This window comes from Prionailurus bengalensis, chromosome B1, assembly GCF_016509475.1.
Source record: "Prionailurus bengalensis isolate Pbe53 chromosome B1, Fcat_Pben_1.1_paternal_pri, whole genome shotgun sequence".
NCBI lineage: Eukaryota > Metazoa > Chordata > Mammalia > Carnivora > Felidae > Prionailurus > Prionailurus bengalensis.
This window is the reverse complement of record NC_057344.1, coordinates 115,856,265-115,879,694: the sequence shown is the minus strand read 5'-3', so window position 1 is coordinate 115,879,694 and position 23,430 is coordinate 115,856,265. Positions and strand designations below refer to the sequence as shown.

Here is a 23,430-nt window from a genome sequence, read left to right as displayed (position 1 = left end):
ATACCTATTCTTACTGAGCCCTTATACCGTGTCAGGCCCTACAGTAAGATGGAACACCAGCAGAAAAAAATTCTGGTTAGCACTGTATTTAGGAAAGAAACAGTGTAGATTACACAATTGCAGGAAACCTCGGAAGACCAGACTAACAGACAATATTAGAACATGATGCTGCTTTAGTAAGAAACCAGAACAGATGCTGAGCAGAGAATCTATAGAAAAATCAGGAGAAAAAAGGGATTATTTTCCACCATGAAAAGCATCCTAAAACACTTATAAAATTTAATGTCTCTGAATTAAATTAGTAACTTCAGTTATCAAGAAACTATATATAAGCTAAAAATATATAAAATATCAGACTATACAGATCCTCAAAATTATTATTATTTTTTTAGGTTTATTTACTTTTGAGGGAGAGAGAGCACACACAAGCGGGGAAGGAGCAGAGGGTGGGGAGTGGGGGACAGAAGATCCAAAGCAGGCTCTGCGGTGACAACAGCAAACTGAATGTGGGACTTGAACTCATGAACCACGAGATCATGACCTGAGCCAAAAGCACATGCCCAACCAACTGAACCACCCACATGCCCCTCAAAATTACTTTCAAAATAAAAATACATCAACAGATTCTAAATGTTTTTGTGCAACAGACCCCACATCTGCTTAGCCAAAAACCTGAAATCCAATTTTTCCCAGCTTTATTAAGATATAATTGACATATGACACTGTGTGAGTTTAAGGTATACAACAGGATATATGTACATTTTGTGAAATTACAATTAGGTAACACATCCTTGTGAAAAATCAAAAACCCCAAACGCCGAGCTTTTAAAACTAATTTAGTCATAAAACCCGATCAAAACTGACATGAAATTAGTTACGGGCTCTACTGATCCCACTCGGTGTGAAGAGTCATTCACTACAGAAATATTAATGTGCTTTATATCCCAGGGGAATTAGGTAATACATGACCCCAAAGATTCTGGATAAGAGACTGTAAGCCTGTGTTGCACTACTCTAAAAACATGAATAATATAAATGAGAAGACAAAATTATCAAAGACCCCAGAGAGGATCAAAGTTTATAATTAAAATTTGGGAGTCTATGGCTCCTATAATTAGGCTCAGATCTCAAGAAGTAATGTCCCTTTAGGTTGTTGGAACTCTTAGAAGTGCTTAGAGGGAGAACAGATGTATATCCTAACAGACATCCTACTTACACTGCAGATCCTGGTGCGAAGCACCGACTAATTAAATAAACACACTGGCATCCAGGTGGCAATATGCTCCTACTGTCCCCCACGTAGGGCATCTGCTCATTTACACAGAAACAGTTTCTATTAAGGAGTCATTTACTCATGCATGGATAACTTCCACAGCAAAGAGAAATCGCTACCTCCAACTGTATGTTTCCTCCGAAATTCGACTGGTTAACCTCATCCAAATGTCTTAAACCAAGGATGTAGCTATTAGCTGCACACATTCACATTCCATAATACATGGGACTTTCAGCACTCTCATGCATTTATTTATCCTTCACAAAAATGGATTTAGTATTTTGTGAGATAGGACAACCACAATTTCCTACAGTCAATGGATACCTCACAAAAATGAAAATGCACGCACATAACACCTTTTCAGCATTAGAAAAGTAACTCTCGCTCCACATGCCTCCCCCACCCACCCAATTCCTAAAATGGAATTTAGGAATCAAGCCATTAAATCTTTACAGACTGGAAAATCAGGGACATCCTGTTGATAACCAAACAGGCTTAACAGCTGCTCATTGCTCTAAAAAGCATTTGTGCTAGGGAAACAAATCTGGTACCAATGCCTTCTAAATGACCTACAGAAAATGATTAAAGGAAGAGTCATTGTTTTTATTTTTTTATTATTATTAGTTGGCAAATAAGCATTACTGGCAGACTTTTTCCTGATGTCACTGGAAAAGCTACAAAAAAATGAGTGTTTTTTTAATTACAGAAAAATTTTTCACTTAAGGCTGTGAATAAGCCAAATAAGTCAAACACTCAAGGGCGGGGGTGGGGGGAGGTGCACTTGAGATAAAGAAATAGTTTTCTTAAGTCACCCAATCTAACAGTTTACACCCTGCCAGGTCGTAAACAGTAAAACATTTAAGGGGTTTAAAATACAAAGGTGTTTACTAGAACTTCTAGTTTGTTCTTTAAAAGTTCAGAAGTTAAAAACTGCCCCTTGCTCAGGTACCAGATCAGTGCTTCCTGACAAGAGCCACACCCCTTAGCTTATAACTAATACTCCAGATAGAGATCTACAAGGCAGACACAACTTTAAGGTGCTTTTATACTCTTCTAGAAAACGTGAGACCTCTGTGCAGGCACCTGACTTCTTTGCCCTCCCACCCACTGGCAAAGCACAGGCCCCTTAGGGACTTCCGGGCAGCAAGGAGCTCTGGAGAAGAGAACAGCAGGCCATGGAATCAGGCCACAGTTTCAGCACCACTCTGCAGTCATGCTGGTGAAAGATCTGACTTGCTTTTTGACCTAACTTTAGAGAGGCTCCTCTAAGCCCTCAGTGTCCTTCCATGTACAGCTCGTGTGACCCAGCTTTAGCAAAATTCTTGCCAAGTCAGGTTAGCCAAAACTCTCCATCCTCGACATGTGATCAAATTCTTCTTCCTCACCTGCACCCCCCAACCAAGTGATACTGGATCAGGTGGCCTACTTTCAGCAAGAATCCTGCGACGTCTGCTTAACTGGAATCATCCCTTGCTCATAACTTCTGATGTTTCCTCTTGGTAATTGTCTATCCACTGACCAGCCCCCTCCCAACCACCTCCCCACCCTTTCCCCACTACCACCCACTCTGCCCTTTGGCTGTCAATCCCCACTTTAGCAGTATTCAGAAGTGAGCACAGTTTTATACGGGACTCTTTTCCCTATCGCAATAGTTCCTGAATAAAATCTGCTTTTACCACTTTACTGTCCCACTCTTGATGTTCTCTGATGGACCACCATTGCTACTTGGCCTCTCTGAGCTTCAGTAACCTCATCTGCAAAATGAGAACAAAGCTGTCTCATTGAGTTGTTGTGGGGATGAGGTTATACAATGTAGGCAAAGAATCTATTCAGTGTGACAGACACACACCCAGGCACTCAAAAAGTGGTTATTTTCATTGTCTTTTTATTATTTACTTTCATGTTCTTTATATCAAACCAAAGGACATGAAGTCTGTTCCAGAGGAGGTCACCCCTCCGAAGCTGAAATTCTAGGACTTCACACAGATTGACAAGTGCCCTGAGGTATAGGCAGCTCCCATGATGTGGGGACAGAATCCTAGGGGTGTTGAGAACTTGCAGCAAAGCAGTTTGTTACTGTTTTTAGTAAAGACGGTTGATATTATTATCATGTGCTGTCACCAACCAGGCAATGTATTAAATGATTTACATCATCCTATCCACTCCTAACAAAAACAACAACAAAAAGATAGGCAGATATTACTAATACCATGAGGCAGGTATCATAAGAATACAAAGAGCAAGAATACAGATGGACAAAAATATCTCACAACCCACAATTCTAGGCTGTGATGAACAAAAAATAAGTTTGAAAGCCACTGTGTACAAGTTCCTCTTCCAATGAACACCAGACAGGGCCATCTGACCTCACTGTTTTGGGACTCTTATAGGATGATTTAAGAATTTATTTCCAAACTCTTTTTCAAAACATATGTGGCCACTTATTTCAAAACACATTTTGGGGTGCCTAGGTGGCTCAGTCAGTTAAGCATCCGATTCTTGGTTTCAGCTCAAGTCATAATCTCATGGTTCATGAGCTCGAGCCCTCCACGGAGCCTGCTTGGGATTTCCTCTCTTTCTTTCTCCAAGTAAATATTTAAAAATATATATTTTAACAATATACCACAAAACTAAAAAAAAAAAGATGTTGTGGAAGTTATAGTACATGGCCCTGGACCCAGACTATCTATAGACTACTCTGTGATCTAGAAAAGTTTATTAACAGCTCTACCTCAGTTTCCTCATCTGTAAACTTAGAATAATCATACCTACCCTCTTAGTGTTACTAGAAAGAATAAGTTAGCTACTACACATAAAATCCCTGAATGTTGCCAGACAAATACAGTAAAAACTCAATGAAAATGAGCTATTATTATATTCCATTTCTCAATCATTGTATATAAATACAACTCATTTCCCACTTCTCCATTTCCTCTCCAGTAAAACTGGCTCAATGAAAACATTTTTGAGGTTGGCTAAGAAGTAGTAAAGTATTACAAAATGTGAGGCTAAATAGGCTAAAGGAACAAACTGGCTAAAATGGAAGAGAAGAGATAATCATGTATAGTGAGGACATAACTTATTTTCTCACTTGGGAGAGTAGAATGGTACAACCACAAGGGAAAACTGATGGACAGCATGTGCTAAAGCTCAACAAATGCATACCCTATGACCCACCAATGCTAGCCCTAGGAATATACCAACACAAATGTCCATGAAAAGACATGCACTTAAAATCCTCATACTGGCACTATTTTTTTTTTTTTTTATGTTTGGTTATTTTTGAGAGAGAGCCAGGGGAAGGGGCAGAAAGAGAGGAGGACAGAGAATCTCAAGCAGGCTCCACACCATCAGGGCTCGAACTCACAATCTGTGAGATCATGACCTGAGCCAAAATCAAGAGTTGGATGCTTAATCAACTGAGCCACCTCCAGGATTATTCTTTTTTTTTTTTTTTTTATGAAATGTATTGTCAAATTGGTTTCCATACAACACCCAATTGTTTTTCCAGCATTATTCTTAATAGCAAAGCACTGGCGACTGCTCAAATGCTCACCAACAGAATTGGGTGCAGTCACACACAAGTACAGTAGTACTTAGTGACTGTACTAAGAATAACCACACACGATGTGAGTTTCAGAAACACAATGTAAAGTGAAAGAAACCAGACACAAAAAAAGTATATACTGCAGGATTTCAGTTATAAAAAGGCTGGACTGGATGTTGTGATGCAACACTTGGGTCCCCCCAGGAAAAGAGGACTCTTTCCTAGCTTCTGGGAGAGGGGCCAACACACACCCAGCAGCGGTCAGCCTTCTTCAGAAACTGCCTCTGCAGAAAAGAGCAACAGTGGCCAAGGGCATGCCCCTTCCCTGGGGAGCCAATCACTGGTCAACACAGGGGCGTCAGTGACTATTTCTTCTGCAACATGGAACATCTCTGAGGGCCTTTCCATGACTCCATAGGGTCAAATCAGGCTTCCGCTAAGACTGAATCACAGCTCAACTTTTCCCTCTACCCAACCCCACTCCCTTCCTCTCTCTCCTCTTCCATGAGCATTGATCCCAAGGGCTCTCCCTAATAAATTTCCTGAACTCTAACCTTGCTCTCAGAGTCTGCTTCCCAGGGTATCCACACTTTGGCACAAGCAAATTGGACCCACGATGTAAGAAGTGAGGATAGCAATGACCACCTGGGGGAAAACAGGGAGGGAACAGAAGGACAGGAAGGACAGCATCTAGGGTGCAGATTAATAGTCTTTGTTTTTTAAAGTCTGGATGCTGGCCGTATAACTGTTCAAATGGGAGAAATTCATTGAACCATACATCTGTAAAACGTGCGCTGCTTCCTACGTATGCTACACTTAAACATGAGGTTCAAATAAAATAAGACAAACTAGAAAACGACCTGGAACAGACCCTTTAAAGAACATTTAGTCCGACCTCCCTGTGCACCAGTTAAATAATCATTTATTGTGCATTTAAATGTAACCCAGAGAAGTCCAAAGAAGCCTAACCTGAGATTACAAACCAACCGGTGGCAAACCACAACCATGCCTGGACCCCCCGGCAGCAGGCTTGTAGTGTCTTCACCAGACAATGCCCCGACGGGTAGCCACAGGAGTCAAATCTGAGGCCAAGGAAGGGCTTGCTGCAGCCAGCTCACCAACAAGTCAGCTATGCTTGCCAAAAACTCAACCCTTAGATAAGCCAAAATGCTAGCTTGCATCCCAAATGTACCTTTACATACCTTCACCTTTGAATCTTCCATAAGAAACAGCCCAGGTTCTGAAATCAGAAGATGTAAAAACCTTTCCGATGTAGACAAAACAGCATGCTTCCATCCTCTGTTGTGTTCTCTCAAGAAAGCATAATCTGTTTTTACCATAGCTGGCTGTTTTTACTACTTATCCTCTCAGCCTCCCCTTTTTAAAAGCAATTTTTGGTTTATTTAAAATGTCATCTCTCTACCCCTTTTACATAAGGACAAAGAAACGAAACACAAAGAGGACAAAATATATCCTGAATTGGGATGGTAAAGCCCTTCCCTTTCCTAGGTAGCCTATTCCTGACGCTGGTCGCTTGGGTCACTCCCATGTTCAAAACCACTCATCCAAACTCCGCAGAATTTCAGACCAAATGACTCCTTTAAACTGATGATGAAGACAGCACCAAAGGAAAGGGTGTGGAACTACTGGAACAAAATTCGTTACTTTTTCTCAAAAACAATTTAATCACTCTTTGAGATATAAGAACTAAAGGTCGCAGTGGTCTCTAGGAAACTTAAAGGGTGATCACTGCCCCATTTTCATGAACGTTTGATACCAACAAAGAGAGAAGAATATGAGGAGTTTTATCTACTGAAGTTCCAATGCATTATTTACATTGGATCTAAGAAGAGAATCAAATACATTTTAATCTTTCAGCTTTTTTGTTATGATTGTTTTATCTTTGTAGGTTTTTCTTGGATAAAGAGTAAGAGTGTACAACCCCACAACTAAGTTCCAATGAAAATTTTTAGGCTTGAGCCTAAACAGCCAAACACGCTTGGATTTCCCAAACGTTTTTGGAGGAAGACATCACAGAATATACACAAATTATTTAGATCTTTTTTAAAAGGGTTTGCCTCCCAAGTAAATATAAATAAATTGATCTTTCAAGGGCTGAAAAACAGTGCAACAATAATGTGCACTTCATCTTGAAAATTCAACAAGAAGCTAGCTAGGAATTTGCCACATACTGTTTCTTAGGTCATTCATTGATTTTTTCATCCATTCAACAAAATTTTTTTTGAATGCCTATTCTGCCTTGAAGCAAAAACCTGATTAAGTGCTCTTCTATATGTATGCTCATAAAAAGATCTCAAAACATTCTTTTTGCCCACTAAAGAGAACTCCAGAACCCTCCTCCCACCAAATCAAGAAGTAATTTTGGGGCGCCTGGATAGCTCAGTCAGTTAAGTGTCTGACTCTTGCTTTGGCTCAGGTCATGATCTCACAGTTTAGGAGTTCAAGCCCTGCATCAGGCTCTGCGCTGTCAGTGCAGAGCCTGGTTTGGATTCTGTCTCTCCCTCTCTCTCTGCCCCTCCCTGGCTCATTCTCTCACTCTCTCTCACAATAAATAAATAAACTTAAAATAGTTTTTTTTTAAAAAGTAATTTACTTCCTGACTCTATTCTGTTCCAGTCTTTTATAAACAGATGAAGAATGTTTTCTGAGAATTTTTTAAAAGGTACCATGCTTACCTTCCCACTAAAATACCTGTGGCCCTTCCAAAATTTAGAAGCTACAAAAATCAGACCAAATCTGTTTCCAGGGAAGAATGACAGTACTTTGTTAAAGGACTAAGATGGGTATTATCAGAGCTAGCCAACAGTTTTAAGGGGTACCTCTGTCACACCTTCCCAAGCTCACTGAGCCATCTGTCTGCAGGGAAAGTTCCCTCCTTCACAAAACTGGGACCAAAAGCCAAGTCTCTGTCTTCTTGTTCACAAAAAGGCTGCTTTTCTGGGGCCACCTCTAAAGAACATTCCCAACAGAGCATAAGAGTACTCCAGGCAATGACTGGAGCAGACCAACAGATCAAAGAAATATCCACTCTAGCTGTATTAGTAAATGTGATTTCAACTTGCTGCAGTTCAAATCTTAAAAGCAGTCTACCTCAGTTGGCCCAGCATACATCATGGGAGATGGGAAGATGGCCACCACTGTTGTTTCTGGATTCAGGACTCCTTCTTCCAGTACTGCAGCATGCTGCTTCATACGCCACATCAAAGGGACATCATCATCCTTGGTCCAACCCCCAAGAGGGTGAAGGAGAAGGACAGGGCGCCGATAGCCCCTCTCTAGAAGTTGTTTATGGGTATCCTGCATTAACAGAGCATGTCCATTGTGCACTGGGTTGCGTAATTGAAATGCAAAGACAGCATCTGAAAAGAGAATTTCCAGAGTCAAGAATAGTACTTTTCTAACAGATTACCTTCCAAAGGATAAGCAATTCTTCCTAACGCTTGATGCTTAGGATTAAACAAACATACATGCCCACAATCAGAGACTGGTGAAAAACATATACTGCTTTGACCTTTTACTCCAAGGCAACTTGACCTCTACTTCTGCTATGTTTTTACTTTACAAATTTTACATGTCTGAGGATGTGTAATAGAATGGTCATGGATTTACAACAATTGCTTTCTGCATTCATGGGAAACGAGAATAATCACCAGACTTTCTAGTCCCAACATCCTGGTTCAGCTGCTCACAATGGATATAATTTCTTGGCCTGTGCCTTAATTACCCACCAGGTCAATCCCTCCATAGTACCTAAGACACTGCATTATTAAAAGGAGACAGGAAGGTAGAAAAATTTATAGTTTAAAAAAGTTACTTACTATCCAAATGTGCTCATATACACTGATTTTAACTTTGCTTGACTAGAACCCTATGTTGTTTTGTGATGCCAGGTCTAGACTTTGTATTATAGTTTTTATCAACAACACTATCCCTCACAAGAGCCATTGCTATTACCCAAGCAATGAAAACTCCTAGACTAATTCTGCTTACAACCCTGGCTTTACTCCCACATGGAGCTTGCTAACAGGCAATGTTCTTAGAAAGCATGGTTCTTTGGAGTCATAGAGAAATTTCACAGAACAGAGTGGTGAACCCAGTTAGAAGAGCTGTGTGTTTTACTGCCCTCACAACATGTGGTAGAGCATCAAGCCATGTTGGTCGAAGCCTGACTCAGAAGAATATCTTCCCCTCTTCTAACAACTGTAAGCCAAATCATACAATGTCTTCCCCAATCTGTTCTGAATTCTGTCTTCTATCATGATGACAAAAGGCCACAGGAGGAAATTTGTGGCACCTTATTTGACCAGCAGTTTGGGTTTTTTTTGAGCGCGGGGGGGGCATACATCCTGCGATATTCCAAGATTTACAGCATTACTGTTATGCTTTGAAGTTGTTAGGTTACCTTTTATACATGAACAAGGTTGGTTTTCACCCATGAAATAGACTTTCACCCAAGAATAAGAAAGTCTTGATACAAATATATGAGCATTTCAAACTATTCTGCCTTAAGGAGATGGGAAGAGGGTACACACCTGAAAGTTTTTCTATCCTGAATTCACTTCAAATTTTGTTTTATATATGGATATAAAAAGATCCCCAAACATCCCTTTGACCATTAAGTAAAACTCCAGAATTCCTCCTACTCTGGGAGTAAGAAGCAATTTTGCCTCCTGACTCTATTGCATATACTCTAGTCCTTCATAAAAGGACAAATGAAGAATGTATATATTTCCCCACTTAGGAGATTACTGCCTGACCTTACCCACTCTGATTCCGGCCTAAGTCTGGTCACTCACCTCTCTCCCCTTCACTTTATGCTGCCCATTCTTTATAAACAGCCTGATCTCAACAAACACACTTAGTAAGCATCAGTGAATCCTCCTCCTGGGCCAATGGGAGTCACTGCACTGATAGGGAGCGGGGGGGAGACTCCAGACTCACACCTCAGGGAGTGGGGAGGACTCTGGGCCAGCACAAGCCTGCAGGACCATGGCCCAGGAGACCACCTGTTTGGGAGACTGCTTATATACAGCAAGGGAGGGCAAATACGTAAATATAGTAAGGATAATGGGAGCCAGGATTCTCAACTGTAGGAGATGGTGGCGCCTGGGTGGCTCAGTTGGTTGAGAGTCTGACTTTGGCTCAGATCATGATCTCACAGTTTGTGGGTTTAAGTCTGCATCAGGCTCGCTGCCTGATGGCTTGTCAGCCCAGAGCCTGCTTCGGAACCTCTGTCTCCCTCCCTCTCTCTGCCCCTCCCTGAGTATTAAATTAAAAACATTAAAACAAAAAACTGTCGGAGATGGAAGGCATAAATACGGAAAGGAGAAAGGCTAGAATAGACTATGTGGTACTGAATTAGGACTGAAAGTATCGGCATGAGCTCATGGTCTTCACCTATAAATGTGTGGGGTTATTTGTGTGTGTGTGTGTGCATATACATATACACACCTCTTAGTTCTGTCCACTGAAAGGTCCTGCAAGCAACCACTACCCAAGGACAATGAGCAAAACAAAAGCACAAATTTTCTATTCTAAATACCACTGGCAAAATGGCTGATTCTAGGGCTAGGGCAAGGCAAGCACAACATGAGCTGGAACATCTTGTGTGTCATAAAGAAAAGAAGTGCTCAGAAAATGAGTGGGTCAACCAGTATGACCCAATGACTAACCCCAATGGCCAACCCAGGACAAGTTAAACACCAACGTAAATAATAATGCTAATGATGGTAATGAATTGTAACCTACTGAGTAAAACAGGAATATGTGAGTCCATAAAGAATAAAATAAACAAGGGGCACCGGGTGGCTCAGTCAGTTAAGCATCTGACTTCGGCTCAGGTCATGATCTCGCGGTCTGTGAGTTCGAGCCCTGAATCAGGCTCTGTGCTGACAACTTAGAGCCTGGAGCCTGCTTCAGATTCTGTGTCTCCCTCTCTCTCTACTGCTCCCCCGCTCATCCTCCCTCTCTCAAAAATAAATAAACATTAAAAAAAATTTAAGACTAAAATAAATGAATAAACCAATGGGAGAGAATGGAATACTCTACCTTATGGCAGAAGGTCAACAAACAAATGTAGGAAGAATGACAATTAGAAAACTCACCACTTGGCAGTATCTGGTTTTTGTTTGTTTGTTTTGTTACTTTCTATAATTTATTTATTTTTTATAATTTACATCCAAATTAGTTAGCACATGGTGCAACAATGATTTCAGGAGTAGATTCCTTAAGCCCCTTACCCATTTAGCCCGTCCTCCTCCCCCCCCACAACCCCTCCAGCAACCCTCTGTTTATTCTCTGTATTTAAGAGTCTCTTAATGTTTTATGCCCCTCCATGCTTTTATATTATTTTTGCTTCCCTTAAAACTAGTGGGTAAAAGTTTGATAATAGGATATTTATAGTTTCAAAATCTCTCTCCAAAAATACTTCTTAGTAAGTACAAAATTTGTTAACTTTACAGCAGGAAAACCTGGCAAACACAATCTTAAACAAGAGAGAAGTGTAAATTTTTTTAAAAAGTTAATGTTAAAAAAAAGTTTAGGACAAATCAAAATTGGGAGCCACCAAATATGATGCACTGAGAACTCACAAATGCTTCCAGTAGGATCTCTGACAAAATTGTATAACCTGAATCTAATTGTGAGGAAACAGCAGATAAATCCAAACGACAGACATTCCACAAAATAAATGATAGGTACTCTTTAAAAATGTCAAGGTCATAACAGACACAATTCCAGACTGAAGTAGACTAAAGAGACATGACTGAGTCCTGAACCAGAAAGGAAAGGTGGCAAAGAAAAAACGTGATTGCTGTTGTTGGTTTTGCTCTAAAGGACCTTCTTAAGACAATGGCAGCATTTGAACAGAGTATATGGGTTTGACAGTGTTACATCAATATTCTTTGCCAGAGTGTGACAAGCATGCTATGGTTAGGCAGGAGATTGGAATTTTTAGGAAAGGCATGTAGACATACTAAGGGATAATGAGGCATCCCCTCATGTCTACAACTTTCAGACAGATTGAGAACAAAGCAAATAAAGTATAATGTTAGTAGCTGTGGATTCTGGCTGAATGTACGGGAATTTCTGATACTATTTTTGTAATTTCTTATACACCTAAAATTTCAAAACAAAAAGTTAAAAAACGTAAAAAATTATGACAAGAGACATATGAAGTAAATACAATGTGTGGACCTTATTTACATTCCGATTCAAACAAACTATTAAAAAAAGTGACTACAAGGAGGGGCACTGGGTGGCTCCATCAGTTAAACACTAGACTCTTTTTGGGGGGGATTTTATTTATTTTGAGAGAGACAGATACAACGCAAGTAGGGGAGGAGCAGAGAGAGGCAGAAAGAGCGAATCCCAAGCAGGTCCTGACCTGGGGCTCATACTCACAAAACTGTGAGACCATGACCTGAGCGAAAACCAAGAGTAAGACGCTTAACTGACTAAGCCACCCAGGCGCCCTAAACATCTGACTCTGGATTTCGGCTCAGGTCATGATCTCACAGTTTGTGAGGTCAAGCCCCATGCTGGGCGCAGTGCATAGCCCCAGAGCCTGCTTGGGATTCTCTCTGCCCCTCCCCCACCTGCACACACACACACACTCTTTGTCTCCCAAAATAAATGAACTTTAAAAAAAATTTCAAATTTGGGGTGCCTGAGTGGCTCAGTCGGTTGAGCGTCCAACTTCAGCTCAGGTCATGACCTCACAGCATGAGTTCAAGTCCCAAGTCAGGCTCTGTGCTGACAGCTCAGAGCCTGAAGCCTGCTTCAGATTCTGTCTCCGTCTCTCTTTGCCCCTCCCCCACTTGCGCTTGCTCTAATATAAATAAACATTAAAAAAAAAAAAAAACCTTTGGGGGCACCTGGGTGGCTCAATCGGTTAAGTGTCTGACTTCAGCTCAGGTCATGATCTCATGGTTTGTGAGTTCGAGTCGTGCGTCAGACTTTGTGCTGTCAGTTCAGAGCCTGGAGCCTGCTTCGGATTCTGTGTCTCCCTGTGTCTCTGCCCCTCCCCCGTTCACTGTCTCTGTCTCTCAAAAAATGAATAAACGTTAAAAAAATTTTTTTAATTAAAAAAAAACCTTTTAATTAATATTTAAATAAATAAATAAATAAATATTCCTGGCAAGAAACTAAACCCACTGTTCTACTGGTGGCTCAAGGGTCCACACCAACATAAACTCACACTGTCAGATGGTGTTTGCAAGATGAGGGTGCGTTAGCACTGTGCTCATTAGCTTCTGTCCTCCTTAATCAGGAACAGGCATCTATCTTTGAATAGGGCCCCTGGGTGATATATCTCAGGTACGACCACTACATGCCTAGACTTCAATCAGATCAAATCTGATTTTGTAAAATCACCATTTGGCAGGATTATTTATACGACAGGATGTGCAAAAGGAAACATATAGAATAAATGGTCTCAAAGACACATATTTCACAGATCCTTGTAATTTATTATCTATGCAGGCTTTCTTTCCAAAAAGAATTAATCTAGCTCCACACTGAACATTTAACAGATAAAGTTAAGACAGATGACTCAGTAAAAATGCGTTAGCGGCATATGAAGGACTTTACTGCCAACATTTCTTCCAGGTAGAATTATTTCCTTACTATCCACTCCTCAGAAATCTATCTGCCCATTTTTTCTTGCCAATATTACCAGGTCTTTCCTAAACTTCTAGTCAATCTCTTCTAACTATTTATCAATGAATTACACAAATGGCTTTAGCTGTTAGTCGCAGGCTGTATTTTCATCCCTACCATCTGGTTTGTCCACTAGAGAACTTACCTGGATGAACAATATAATAGGAATACCTGATCCATTGGAAGCTGACACCCCAGGATATTGTCTCAACTAACACAACCCCAATGCATCACTATTAAATTTTCCTCCATCAATTTTCCATCAAGGATGGAAAAAAAAATTATGAGCCACTATGGACCTGGGGCCACTAATACTTATAGCAACTGTCATTATTGCCTCACATCCTCATCCTCATTTTCTAAAGGACAATGATTTTCCTAACTGTCACACACAATGAGTGTCAAATATTTGCCTTTCTACTTGTAATTCTTTATGGCTTAGTTTAAGACTGTTTTAACCGTGTTTGAAAATGGGAGATGATCTACCAGATGACTAAAATTTAATATTTATACTTCTGATTTCCATCTCTTTCTAGACCTCTGTCTCCATGTTCCTGGAAAAAGACCAGGAATTCTATAATCTTGACTTCTAGAAAGTACACTGTGAAGCTGCTGACACCACGCATGAAAGCAAACTTTTTCTGTAAAAAGCCAGAGTGAATCGTTTAGGCTTCACAGGCCATGGGGGATTCTGCTGTAACTATGCCAACCCTGCCAAAGTGGTGCAAAAACAGCCACAGACAATGGATAACCAGTGAGTATGGCTGTTTTCCAATAAAACTTTATTTACAAAAACTGGCAGCAGGCCAGATTTGGCCCACAGACTGTTGTTGACTGACCTCCGACAGACAAATGCAACGTGGCTGAGAAGTCTACAGAGCACCACAACCAAGCTGACTGGTGTGAGCCAAAGTGTTAAGACAGGAAAGCAGAGATGTGTCTGGGGAACAGAGAATCATTCACTTTGCCAAAGGTGGATATAAAACCTGGCACAAGATTATTACGTAGAATTTCGAATGCCAGGTTAGGAAGGATGCAGCGTACTCAACAGGGGCTGTGACTCAATCAGTCATGTTTTATAGAAAATGGGTCTCCACAGGACTGTGCGGGATTGACGTCGGAGAAGGTACAGCAAGAAGAGAGACCACAAAATTAGAAGACTGCTGCTGAGGAGCATGTTCCCACACTTCCATGTAAAATAAAACTTCCACCAACTCTTCCTCATGCTTCATTTACTCCTCCCCCAGGATTCTGACAGGCTCGTCTGACAGACACAACCTACGTGCTGGGGAATGGAGTCACACTGTGGCAACAGTGAAGGCAGGCGAACCCCTTCCCTCAGGCCTCTCCCCATCCCGCGCCCCCCATGCCTGAGGTCACCGAGCGCTCCATGTCGGTGGCTCCTGAATCTGCATCCTCTGACTACAACTCTCCCCTGAGCTCCAGACGGTCTCCCCAGCTGCCTCCTAGCACTCCACAGGCACCGGAGTCTCCACTCCTGCCGACCTCCCTGCAGGCTCTGTTCCCGCCCTCCTACACCACGTGCAGCCAACCAGTGAATCACGCTGTCCCCAGATCTCACCTCCACTTGCTCCATTACAGCTGCACACATCAGCCTTCACTGCCCCTTCACCAGACGCGCCTACGAACTGGTCCCCCTCCCCCATCCAGACTCCGTGCACCTGCCAGGGCAGCGAGAGGCAGGGAAGAAACCAGTTTGGGGACAGGACAGAAATTCTGTTTTAGATATGCCTTCCTGAGGTAACAATGGTGAAACTGGTCCTACCCCCAGGAGCTTACAATCTAGTCAGAGGAGGAGAAGCAAACATTCACTAATCAGAGGAGAAGTGTATGATAAAAGGAATACAGGTCCTTCAACTCCAAAAGGACATGATTATATCTTTGTCTTCAGAAGATACACCTGGTGACAGTGTGAAAGGTCAAGCGATGGAAGAAAAGAATGGGACCGCATTCATTTACTTAACCAATTCTTTCCCGTTGTTACTTAGTGAATACGAAACTCCTGCCAAATCCAATAGGCACTTTCTTGTTTTAAAGGGTCCTGATCTGGGGCGCCTGGGTGGCGCAGTCGGTTGAGCGTCCGACTTCAGCCAGGTCACGATCTTGCGGTCCGTGAGTTCGAGCCCCGCGTCAGGCTCTGGGCTGATGGCTCAGAGCCTGGAGCCTGTTTCCGATTCTGTGTCTCCCTCTCTCTCTGCCCCTCCCCCGTTCATGCTCTGTCTCTCTCTGTCCCAAAAATAAATAAAAACGTTGAAAAAAAAAATTTTTTTTTTAAAAAATAAAAAAATAAAGGGTCCTGATCTGGGGTGCCTAGGTGGCTCAGTGGGTTCGGCTCAGGTCATGCTCTCACATTCATGAGTTTGAGCCCCGTGTCAGGCTCTGTGCTGACATCTCAGAGCCTGGAGCCTGCTTCAGAGTGTGTGAGTGTGTGAGTGTGTGTGTGTGTGTGTGTGTGTCTATCTCTCTCTCTCTCTCTCTCTCTCTCTCTCTCTGCCCCTCCCTTGCTCATGGTCTGTCTGTCTCTCTCTCAAAAATAAACATTAAATTTTTTAAATAAATAAATAAATAATAAAGTGTCCCAACCTCTCCACTGCTTCTGACAAAAAACACCGACCCCACGGCCTTCACAGTCTCAGGGCCTGCCAACCATGGCACCAAACTTTTCTACTTCATCTTCCCCTTGACCCTTTTAAGTAAAAACCATGAAACACTAAGGACATTTGGGGGGGAAAACTGCCTACAAATGCACTATCCTAACATAGCTGTTTTTGGTTGTTTTGCACAATCCCCTAGTTTTCTCTCTATACATACATTTTTTTTTTTTTTTTTTTTACAAAGTTGTAATCAGATGTGTATGTTTTATATTCTGTGTGGCCATTTCGGGCTGATCACTTGTTTCTGACATCCTGTAGTCCTCTCAGAGCAATAGGTTCATTGCTGTGTCTTATGAAGTGCTTTCTTTGCATACTCATTCAGGAAACTCACCCCTTCGCCTGGATTCAATTACTGTGTGCACACAGATGGCTTCTGTTAGCTGCATCTCTAATTCTGACCATCCAATTCATCAGTTATAGAGACTTATTACTGAAAGCATTTCAATACATAATGTTCACTGCTGTCCCCTCTCCTGTCAATCCTTCCACCTTCACTATTACTCAAGCCAAACACAGGTCTGGCTCCCAAAACCTATTCCTTCTTATTTGATGTCTACATAAAGGGACAACCCAGTAAAGCAAGTTCTCTCCCCTTCCCTCTAGTCCAGGAGCCAACACACTAGGAAACAAGTACAGTCTGATCCCTTTCCTTCCAGCAGGTGGGAGGGGAGGAACACAGGAAAAGGTTCTCCTCAGCACGTGCTGACTTGTGACAGGGAAAGGAAATGGCAACCACTAGTTCCTCCTGGTGGTGGGAAGAGCATGAACACTGACCCCCGGATTCATGTAGGAGGACGCCGGGTTGCAAATGCCACTGGGCGCAAAGAACCTGGCTCCGACCCTGCTCTGTGGCTTCTTAGCCCAGTGCCCACAGACAACTTCAGTTCTGGCAGCAAGGCTGTTCCGAGCCAACAGATGAGGTGAGGAGCGTGAAGTGCTCCTGACTCCCAGTCACCCTTCCCCCAGATCTCTCCAAACAGTGTTCGCTGCCCAGCCCACAGTCAGAGCCTTGGTATGCATCCCAACCACTAAACCCAGAATTACAACATCTTCCTGCTTCCCTCCTTTCAACTTCTTCTCTGTAAAACTGTCCTACATGCAGCACTAATTAATAAGTCTCTCCCAGTCCCACTCAAGCTTTATTATCGGCCACTTTACCCCAAAGCTCTAATAATAGGCATTTCTGATTTTCCCTAAGTCAATATAGCAGCTAAACAAGAGTACAGACAGTAGTTCTAGAGTTATTAGGGAAGGTTGTGTGTTTAATGTTTGTTTTTGTGGGAGCTTTTTTGAAGAGAGTTGCAAGTAAGAAAGAGTTTGGTTTTTCTTCCTTCCTCTGGACCATCATAAATTACTGATCTTTCTTTCACTTAAGCTGCTTAGAAGGGGGAAAAAGAATCAATAAGACAGGGCACTTGAGTAAACGTGAACATATTAGTTAGCATTCTTCACAAAGTGATAATCTTATACCCCAAAGTATGGCAGCAATAAATTGTTTTCCATTCTCAAGCCTAGAAATGCTTTCAAATTATAGTAAAAAAAAAAAAAAATTGAATGTATTGCCAATTGGGCTCTGTCCTACTTGTTCTCCATTCTCCTTCCTGCCTAGTCTGTTGTGTGTCTGTGTGTGTATCTGTGTGTCAGGCCATGGGGGCTGTACTCCTGCCTCCGTGATGTCGGAGACATTAACAGACAACCAGAGAAAGTTTGTGGGGGGCTCTTACCCCAGCACCATTCTGCCTCAGCACCGTGATTCTGGCCTCCGTCCCCATACAACCGGGGGGAGAGTAAAGGGATTCTGGCGAGAGCCCCTCCTCACAGCTCAGTTCCTTTCACCCAGCTTCAGAAACACAGTCCCCTTCCAGTGTCCTCAGGAGGGGTAACACTACACCAAGCTGCTAATCCCTGGAGGCCTCAAGATTCCTCCTGGGTTCCCTTAACCCTGACCACCCTTCTTCAAATACTCACTTTGTTAAATTATGTTGACAGCCTCATCTGAGTGTGCCTTGACCTGACTGACAGAGGCTCCCTGCACCCAACTTCGAATCATGGTATCTCCAGTTCACTGTCATTTATGGTCCAGAAAGTCTAGTGCCTTCACAGGCAAACTACCTGCTTCTGCGTCAGCCTTCTCATGTATTGTTCCCAATTTTGCGTAAAATATCCACCTGCCGTCTCCATCCATTCCAGTTTGTAGTTCAACAACTCTGCAAAGCTTTCCCAGATTTCTTCAACACTGTGATACTATACTAGCCTGGAAGGAGTTATGTCAACTTTTTCTTATTGGTAATCCAATAAGAGAACAATATTCTGTGTGTAATAAATACTAACTGGCTCTCACTTAGGTTAAGTGAAATCCATTCTTCCTTTCCAAGACAGTGATCAACCATCAGTGACTCAAAGAACCTGCCCTCTGGGACTGTGTCACCTTGCAATCACTGATGTGGTTATTAAAGACTTCTCAATCCTTCCAAGCCACAGAACAGTCTCAAAGAAGCAGAAGTGATAATAATAATGAGCACAAGACAACACCCCACCATCAGGTAATCAAAATTCTTCTTCTAAGATGCAGGAAGGAGAAAGAGGGAGAGGTAGGAAAACAAACCCCAAGTAGAAGAAAAAATAAAGATTGCGTTTTTCTCTCCTTGAACTATGTAGGAGATACAGGCACATCAGCAGAGGAGTTGTTAATGGCCTCCTAAAAGAGGGAACAAGAATTACAAAAGAAACTCCTGGTCTGTTGCTTGTCTTAGTCTAAAATGGAAAAGTAAACAAAATAATACTCCACAATCTTTGTTGTCTGATGTAAGGATAATTGGCTCTCAGCTACTTTAAACAAAGTTGCAATCACTCATTATGCAACAAATTCTCTAAATGACCTAAAATGTTTGGCTCGAAAAGAAGAGCATAAAACAGATGTAATATTAAAGACTCCAATTATGAATAATTCCTTGATAAGACCCCTCATCAGTGCCAACAATTAATTTACTAACATGAATTACAGTTATGAATTCAAATTTTGGCAAAAAATTAAAGTAAATATGGTGTGGTCTCAGCACGCTTTCCATTAAACATGTTCTTGTTTACCAGGGAAAAAAAAGCAAAGGCCTATATGTCTTAAACCATCAGATGATTATGGCTGCATATGAAATAAGATCCAATTCGAAGTGTCTTAAATAATTCACGCATTCAGTCTTTGAATAAGAAATCTGTATATAAAGGACTCCAGGACTAGACCAGAAACTCAGTGTAAGGTTCTCATGGATTCTCACAGATACAAAATAGCTACCTGAGCTGCAAACACTGTATCCTTCCATGACAGCATCCAAAGCAGGAAGAAAAAATATAGGAAAAGAGGACTTTTTGTCCTAAGCCCGTTTCTTCTCAGGAAGAAAACCTTTCCCAGAAGCCCCTCTCTCTTACATTTCAATGCCAGAACGGACTTACACAAGGACCCTTAAATTGCTGACTGAAGAGAATGAGGTGCCATCACTGACCTACAGCAATCACGACACATTCCCCTACGACTGGCCCAAAGCATGTTAGCAAAAAAGAAGAAAATATCTTATCGTACAGGCAGGCACCAAGTCTAGCATCCAGAAAAACATCTGCACACATAGTTTCAGTCATGCTTCAAATTCAGAGATGAGTGAAGTTAAGGAGGGGTGGGGGCAGGGGCCCTAGGCTCAGATACCCTACACGGGCCAAGCAGAAACTGTGAACAAATGAGGCAGGCTGGGTGGGAACTGCACAGCTCTGAACAGTGTGTGGCCTCCAGTTCTCCACTTATTTTACACTCTTATCTCAAATATCAGTGAAGTACAGTAGAGTTTAAGAATAAACAGATATTCGGGGCACCTGGGTGGCTCAGTCAGTTGAGCATCAGACTTCGGCTCAGGTCACATCGTCATTCTCACAGTTCGTGAGTTCAAGCCCCGCATAGGGCTCTCTGTGGTCAGTACAGAGCCCACTTCAGATCTTCTGTCTCCCTCTCTCTCTGCCCCCCTCCCGTGCATGCACGCATTATCTCTCTCTCTCAAAAACAAACATTTAAGAAAAAAAAGAATGAAAAGATATTCTTTCTCTAACCTTTACACAAATAGGTAAGACTAGCTTCAGACTCAGAAATTATGACACATTAACCTGTTACCATGTACCCTTTACAGTGCCGTAAGCAACTTATTTCACTTTTTAAAATAAAGTGTTGTTAGGTATCACCTGTCCTCATTTTTACAAGTGAGGGAAGTGAGCCTTAGAGAGGAAAGTAATTTCTCAACAACCACATGACTTCTGGGTGGTGAAGCAGGGAACAGCACGACTACCAGGACCTGGAGTTCACAGAAGCTAAACACGACTCATGAAACGAGTGCTCTTGCCCAGGTTCTGTAGTCACTTGAGAAGGAGGCTCCGGGTTAACAAATATGGCTCAGTGGCCAGCTAGTTCCTTACAAAAAGCAACCATTTTCACCGGACTTTTCTCAGCCGTGTCCACTCCATTTCTACACAGAAAATATTTTAAAAGGCAGCAGCAATGCTTAGGGCTTAACCACTTCGGTAATGGGTGAGAATTCACTGGTAGCATGATTGCAGCAATCTTCAGATCTTAAAAATGCCTCCCAGGGGCGCCTGGGTGGCGCAGTCGGTTAAGCGTCCGACTTCAGCCAGGTCACGATCTCGCGGTCTGTGAGTTCGAGCCCCGCGTCGGGCTCTGGGCTGATGGCTCAGAGCCTGGAGCCTGTTTCCGATTCTGTGTCTCCCTCTCTCTCTCTGCCCCTCCCCCGTTCATGCTCTGTCTCTCTCTGTCCCAAAAAAATAAACGTTGAAAAAAATAAATAAATAAATAAATAAATAAATAAATAAATAAAAATGCCTCCCAAACTCTACAGTGAATGCTGGTCCCTGACATGGAAGCTTGAATTTGTGAGTGTGGGTGCACCAGTGTAAACACATCATTTACCTACCTCTGTGTGAAAGACCTACTATTCACAAACTGTCAGATAAGAAAATCCCTGCCCCAGATAAGATAGGGTCATAAAGAGCAACGGGGCGCCTGGGTGGCTCAGTCGGTTAAGTGTCCGACTTTGGCTCAGGTCATGATCTTGCGGTTCACAGGTTCGAGCCCCACATCAGGCCCTGTGCTGACAGCTCAGAGCCTGGAGCCTGCTTCGGATTCTGTGTCTCCCTCTCTCACTGCCCCTCTCCCACTCGCAATTTCTCTCCCAAAAATAAACATTAAAAATAATAATAAAGAGCAGCATCTATGGAGTCTACTCATACTAGTCCATTTCACCCTAATCCAGAAATCTGAAACCATTATTAACCTACTTTTCAACAACTTTTCCTGTTATCTCCTTTACATCTCTCTCTTATACACCATATACTCCAGTCTTATTTATTAATGGATCCTCAGCACTTGGCACCTGGTATGAAGGTGCACAATAAACATTTGTTGAATGAACAGCAAACATGATATTGTTTATGCAGTGATATGTTAGACTCATAAGATATTCCAATATATAAAGCACATTGATAAGAGTGAATTACTGAATTTCTCTTCCATAGCTGTATTCAGCTTTAGCATATGAGTTTTATAAGACACAAATAAAAGGTCAATCTGTAATTGGCAAAACCAGCTTCCAAATTACACCAATCTAACAGAACTACATAGGTTGGATTAGATCAACTACCTCTCCCAACACATTCCATTCTACATTTACTCATCATTCTCTTTCACACTTCAGTAAGTGTTGGAAAAAATAGAACATTCCCATCAAGCAGAAACTCCAGGCTAAGTACCATGTTAGATAATCAGATCCATGTCTTACCAGCATTCATATCTTTAAACTTCTGCTTTAGCTCAGTAGGAGTGAAACGATACTGATCAAGACCATCATTCCAGCGAATTCGGTCCAAGACTTGAAGATCTCCTCCAATCAGCCAATCTCCTTGTTCCATAACCATCTAATGGGAAGAAAAAAAAAATTTTTTTAAAGAAAACAAGATCAAAATAAGGAAGAACATTTCCCTCACATGAGCTACATATAGTTGTAAACTAATCTTAAGGCCAATGGTAAACATGTTTGGCTTATCAACTGAACTGGGATTAGAGACACATTAAAATTAGAATGTATTTGGGGCACCTGGATGGCTCAGTCAGTTGAGCGTCTGACTCTTGATTTCAGCTCAGGTCATGATCTCATGATTATGAGACTAAGCCCCACATCGGGCTCCGTGCTGAGCATGGACCCTTCTTGGGATTCTCTCATTCTCGCGCTCTCTCGCGCGCTCTCTCTCTCTCTCTCTCTCCCCCTCCCTCTTCCCCGCCCATGCTCACTCGCTCTCTCAAATAAAATTAAAAAACAAAACAAACAAAAATTAGAATATATTTTATAATTTCTCAGAGGTCTTGTGACACAACTAGGATATTTACATAGTAAAGGCAAACAACGTCAAAGTAAGTAATTATGACTTGTTATGTAACAAAACATTGTCTTCATTGTTGTTGTACACTGTTGTAAAGAAACCTTTGTAACCCTGAGTGAGCCCACCCCTCCTCTGTGTTCTCCAATCCTAAACTTTTGACTATTTAAAGCAATGCTGATGGAGCTGGACGCAAATTCATACCTTCTGATCTCCACATCACCTCTAATTTCTCACAACTTCACTCATGTTCCTTCCCTGCATCTGAGAGTAGGGATGTGACCTCTGGGACCTGTCCACTTCCACAGCACAGCTGAAACTCACCCTTCCCTCCCTGGCTTCAGCTTAGGTACTAATAATATACCCAGACCACTATAGTCCCTTCCTACGGGGTCTATAAAGTCCCTCCCCATCCATCAAACCCTTCATTCGATAAATATTTACCAAGTAACTGGTACATGCCAGGGCCTTTGCTGGGCACCGGGAAATGCAGGAGAAAATGGGAGAAAGATCGAAGAGACCTTACGTTCTAGTGGGACACTAAACAGAAGCCAGACAGGTAGTGGCTAGTGACGAGTGCCACAGAGAAAATAACTGGGGCAATGGAACACGGTGCCCAGGAAGCAGAGTGAACGACATGTAAGAGCAAGGGGTCAATAAAGGTCTCTCTGAGGAGCGTGGCACTGAACCCGAGATGACTGAAAGGAACCAGCCACGGAGGTAAAGTATTTCAGGCAGAGGAAGAACAAGTAAAAAGTGCTGGAGCAGAAACAAAAGCCTGGAGCATCTGTCCTTGAGAAGCAGCCCAGGGCCAGGAAAGTCAGAGCAGGGATAGG

General features: G+C 42.2%; 1 protein-coding gene across 2 annotated transcripts in view; it reads right to left on the bottom strand.

Annotated features, from left to right (window-relative positions):
• The window catches only part of PAPSS1 (3'-phosphoadenosine 5'-phosphosulfate synthase 1), a 105,279-nt gene that overhangs the window by 25,193 nt on the left and 56,656 nt on the right, over positions 1 to 23,430 (bottom strand). For both annotated transcript variants that reach the window (XM_043571041.1, XM_043571050.1), the window contains exons 9-10: positions 22,000 to 22,135; positions 7,932 to 8,200 (exon numbers count right to left, since the gene is read on the bottom strand). In XM_043571041.1, the coding sequence (XP_043426976.1) occupies positions 7,932 to 8,200; positions 22,000 to 22,135 (405 nt within the window). The remainder of the gene's footprint in view (positions 1 to 7,931; positions 8,201 to 21,999; positions 22,136 to 23,430) is intronic.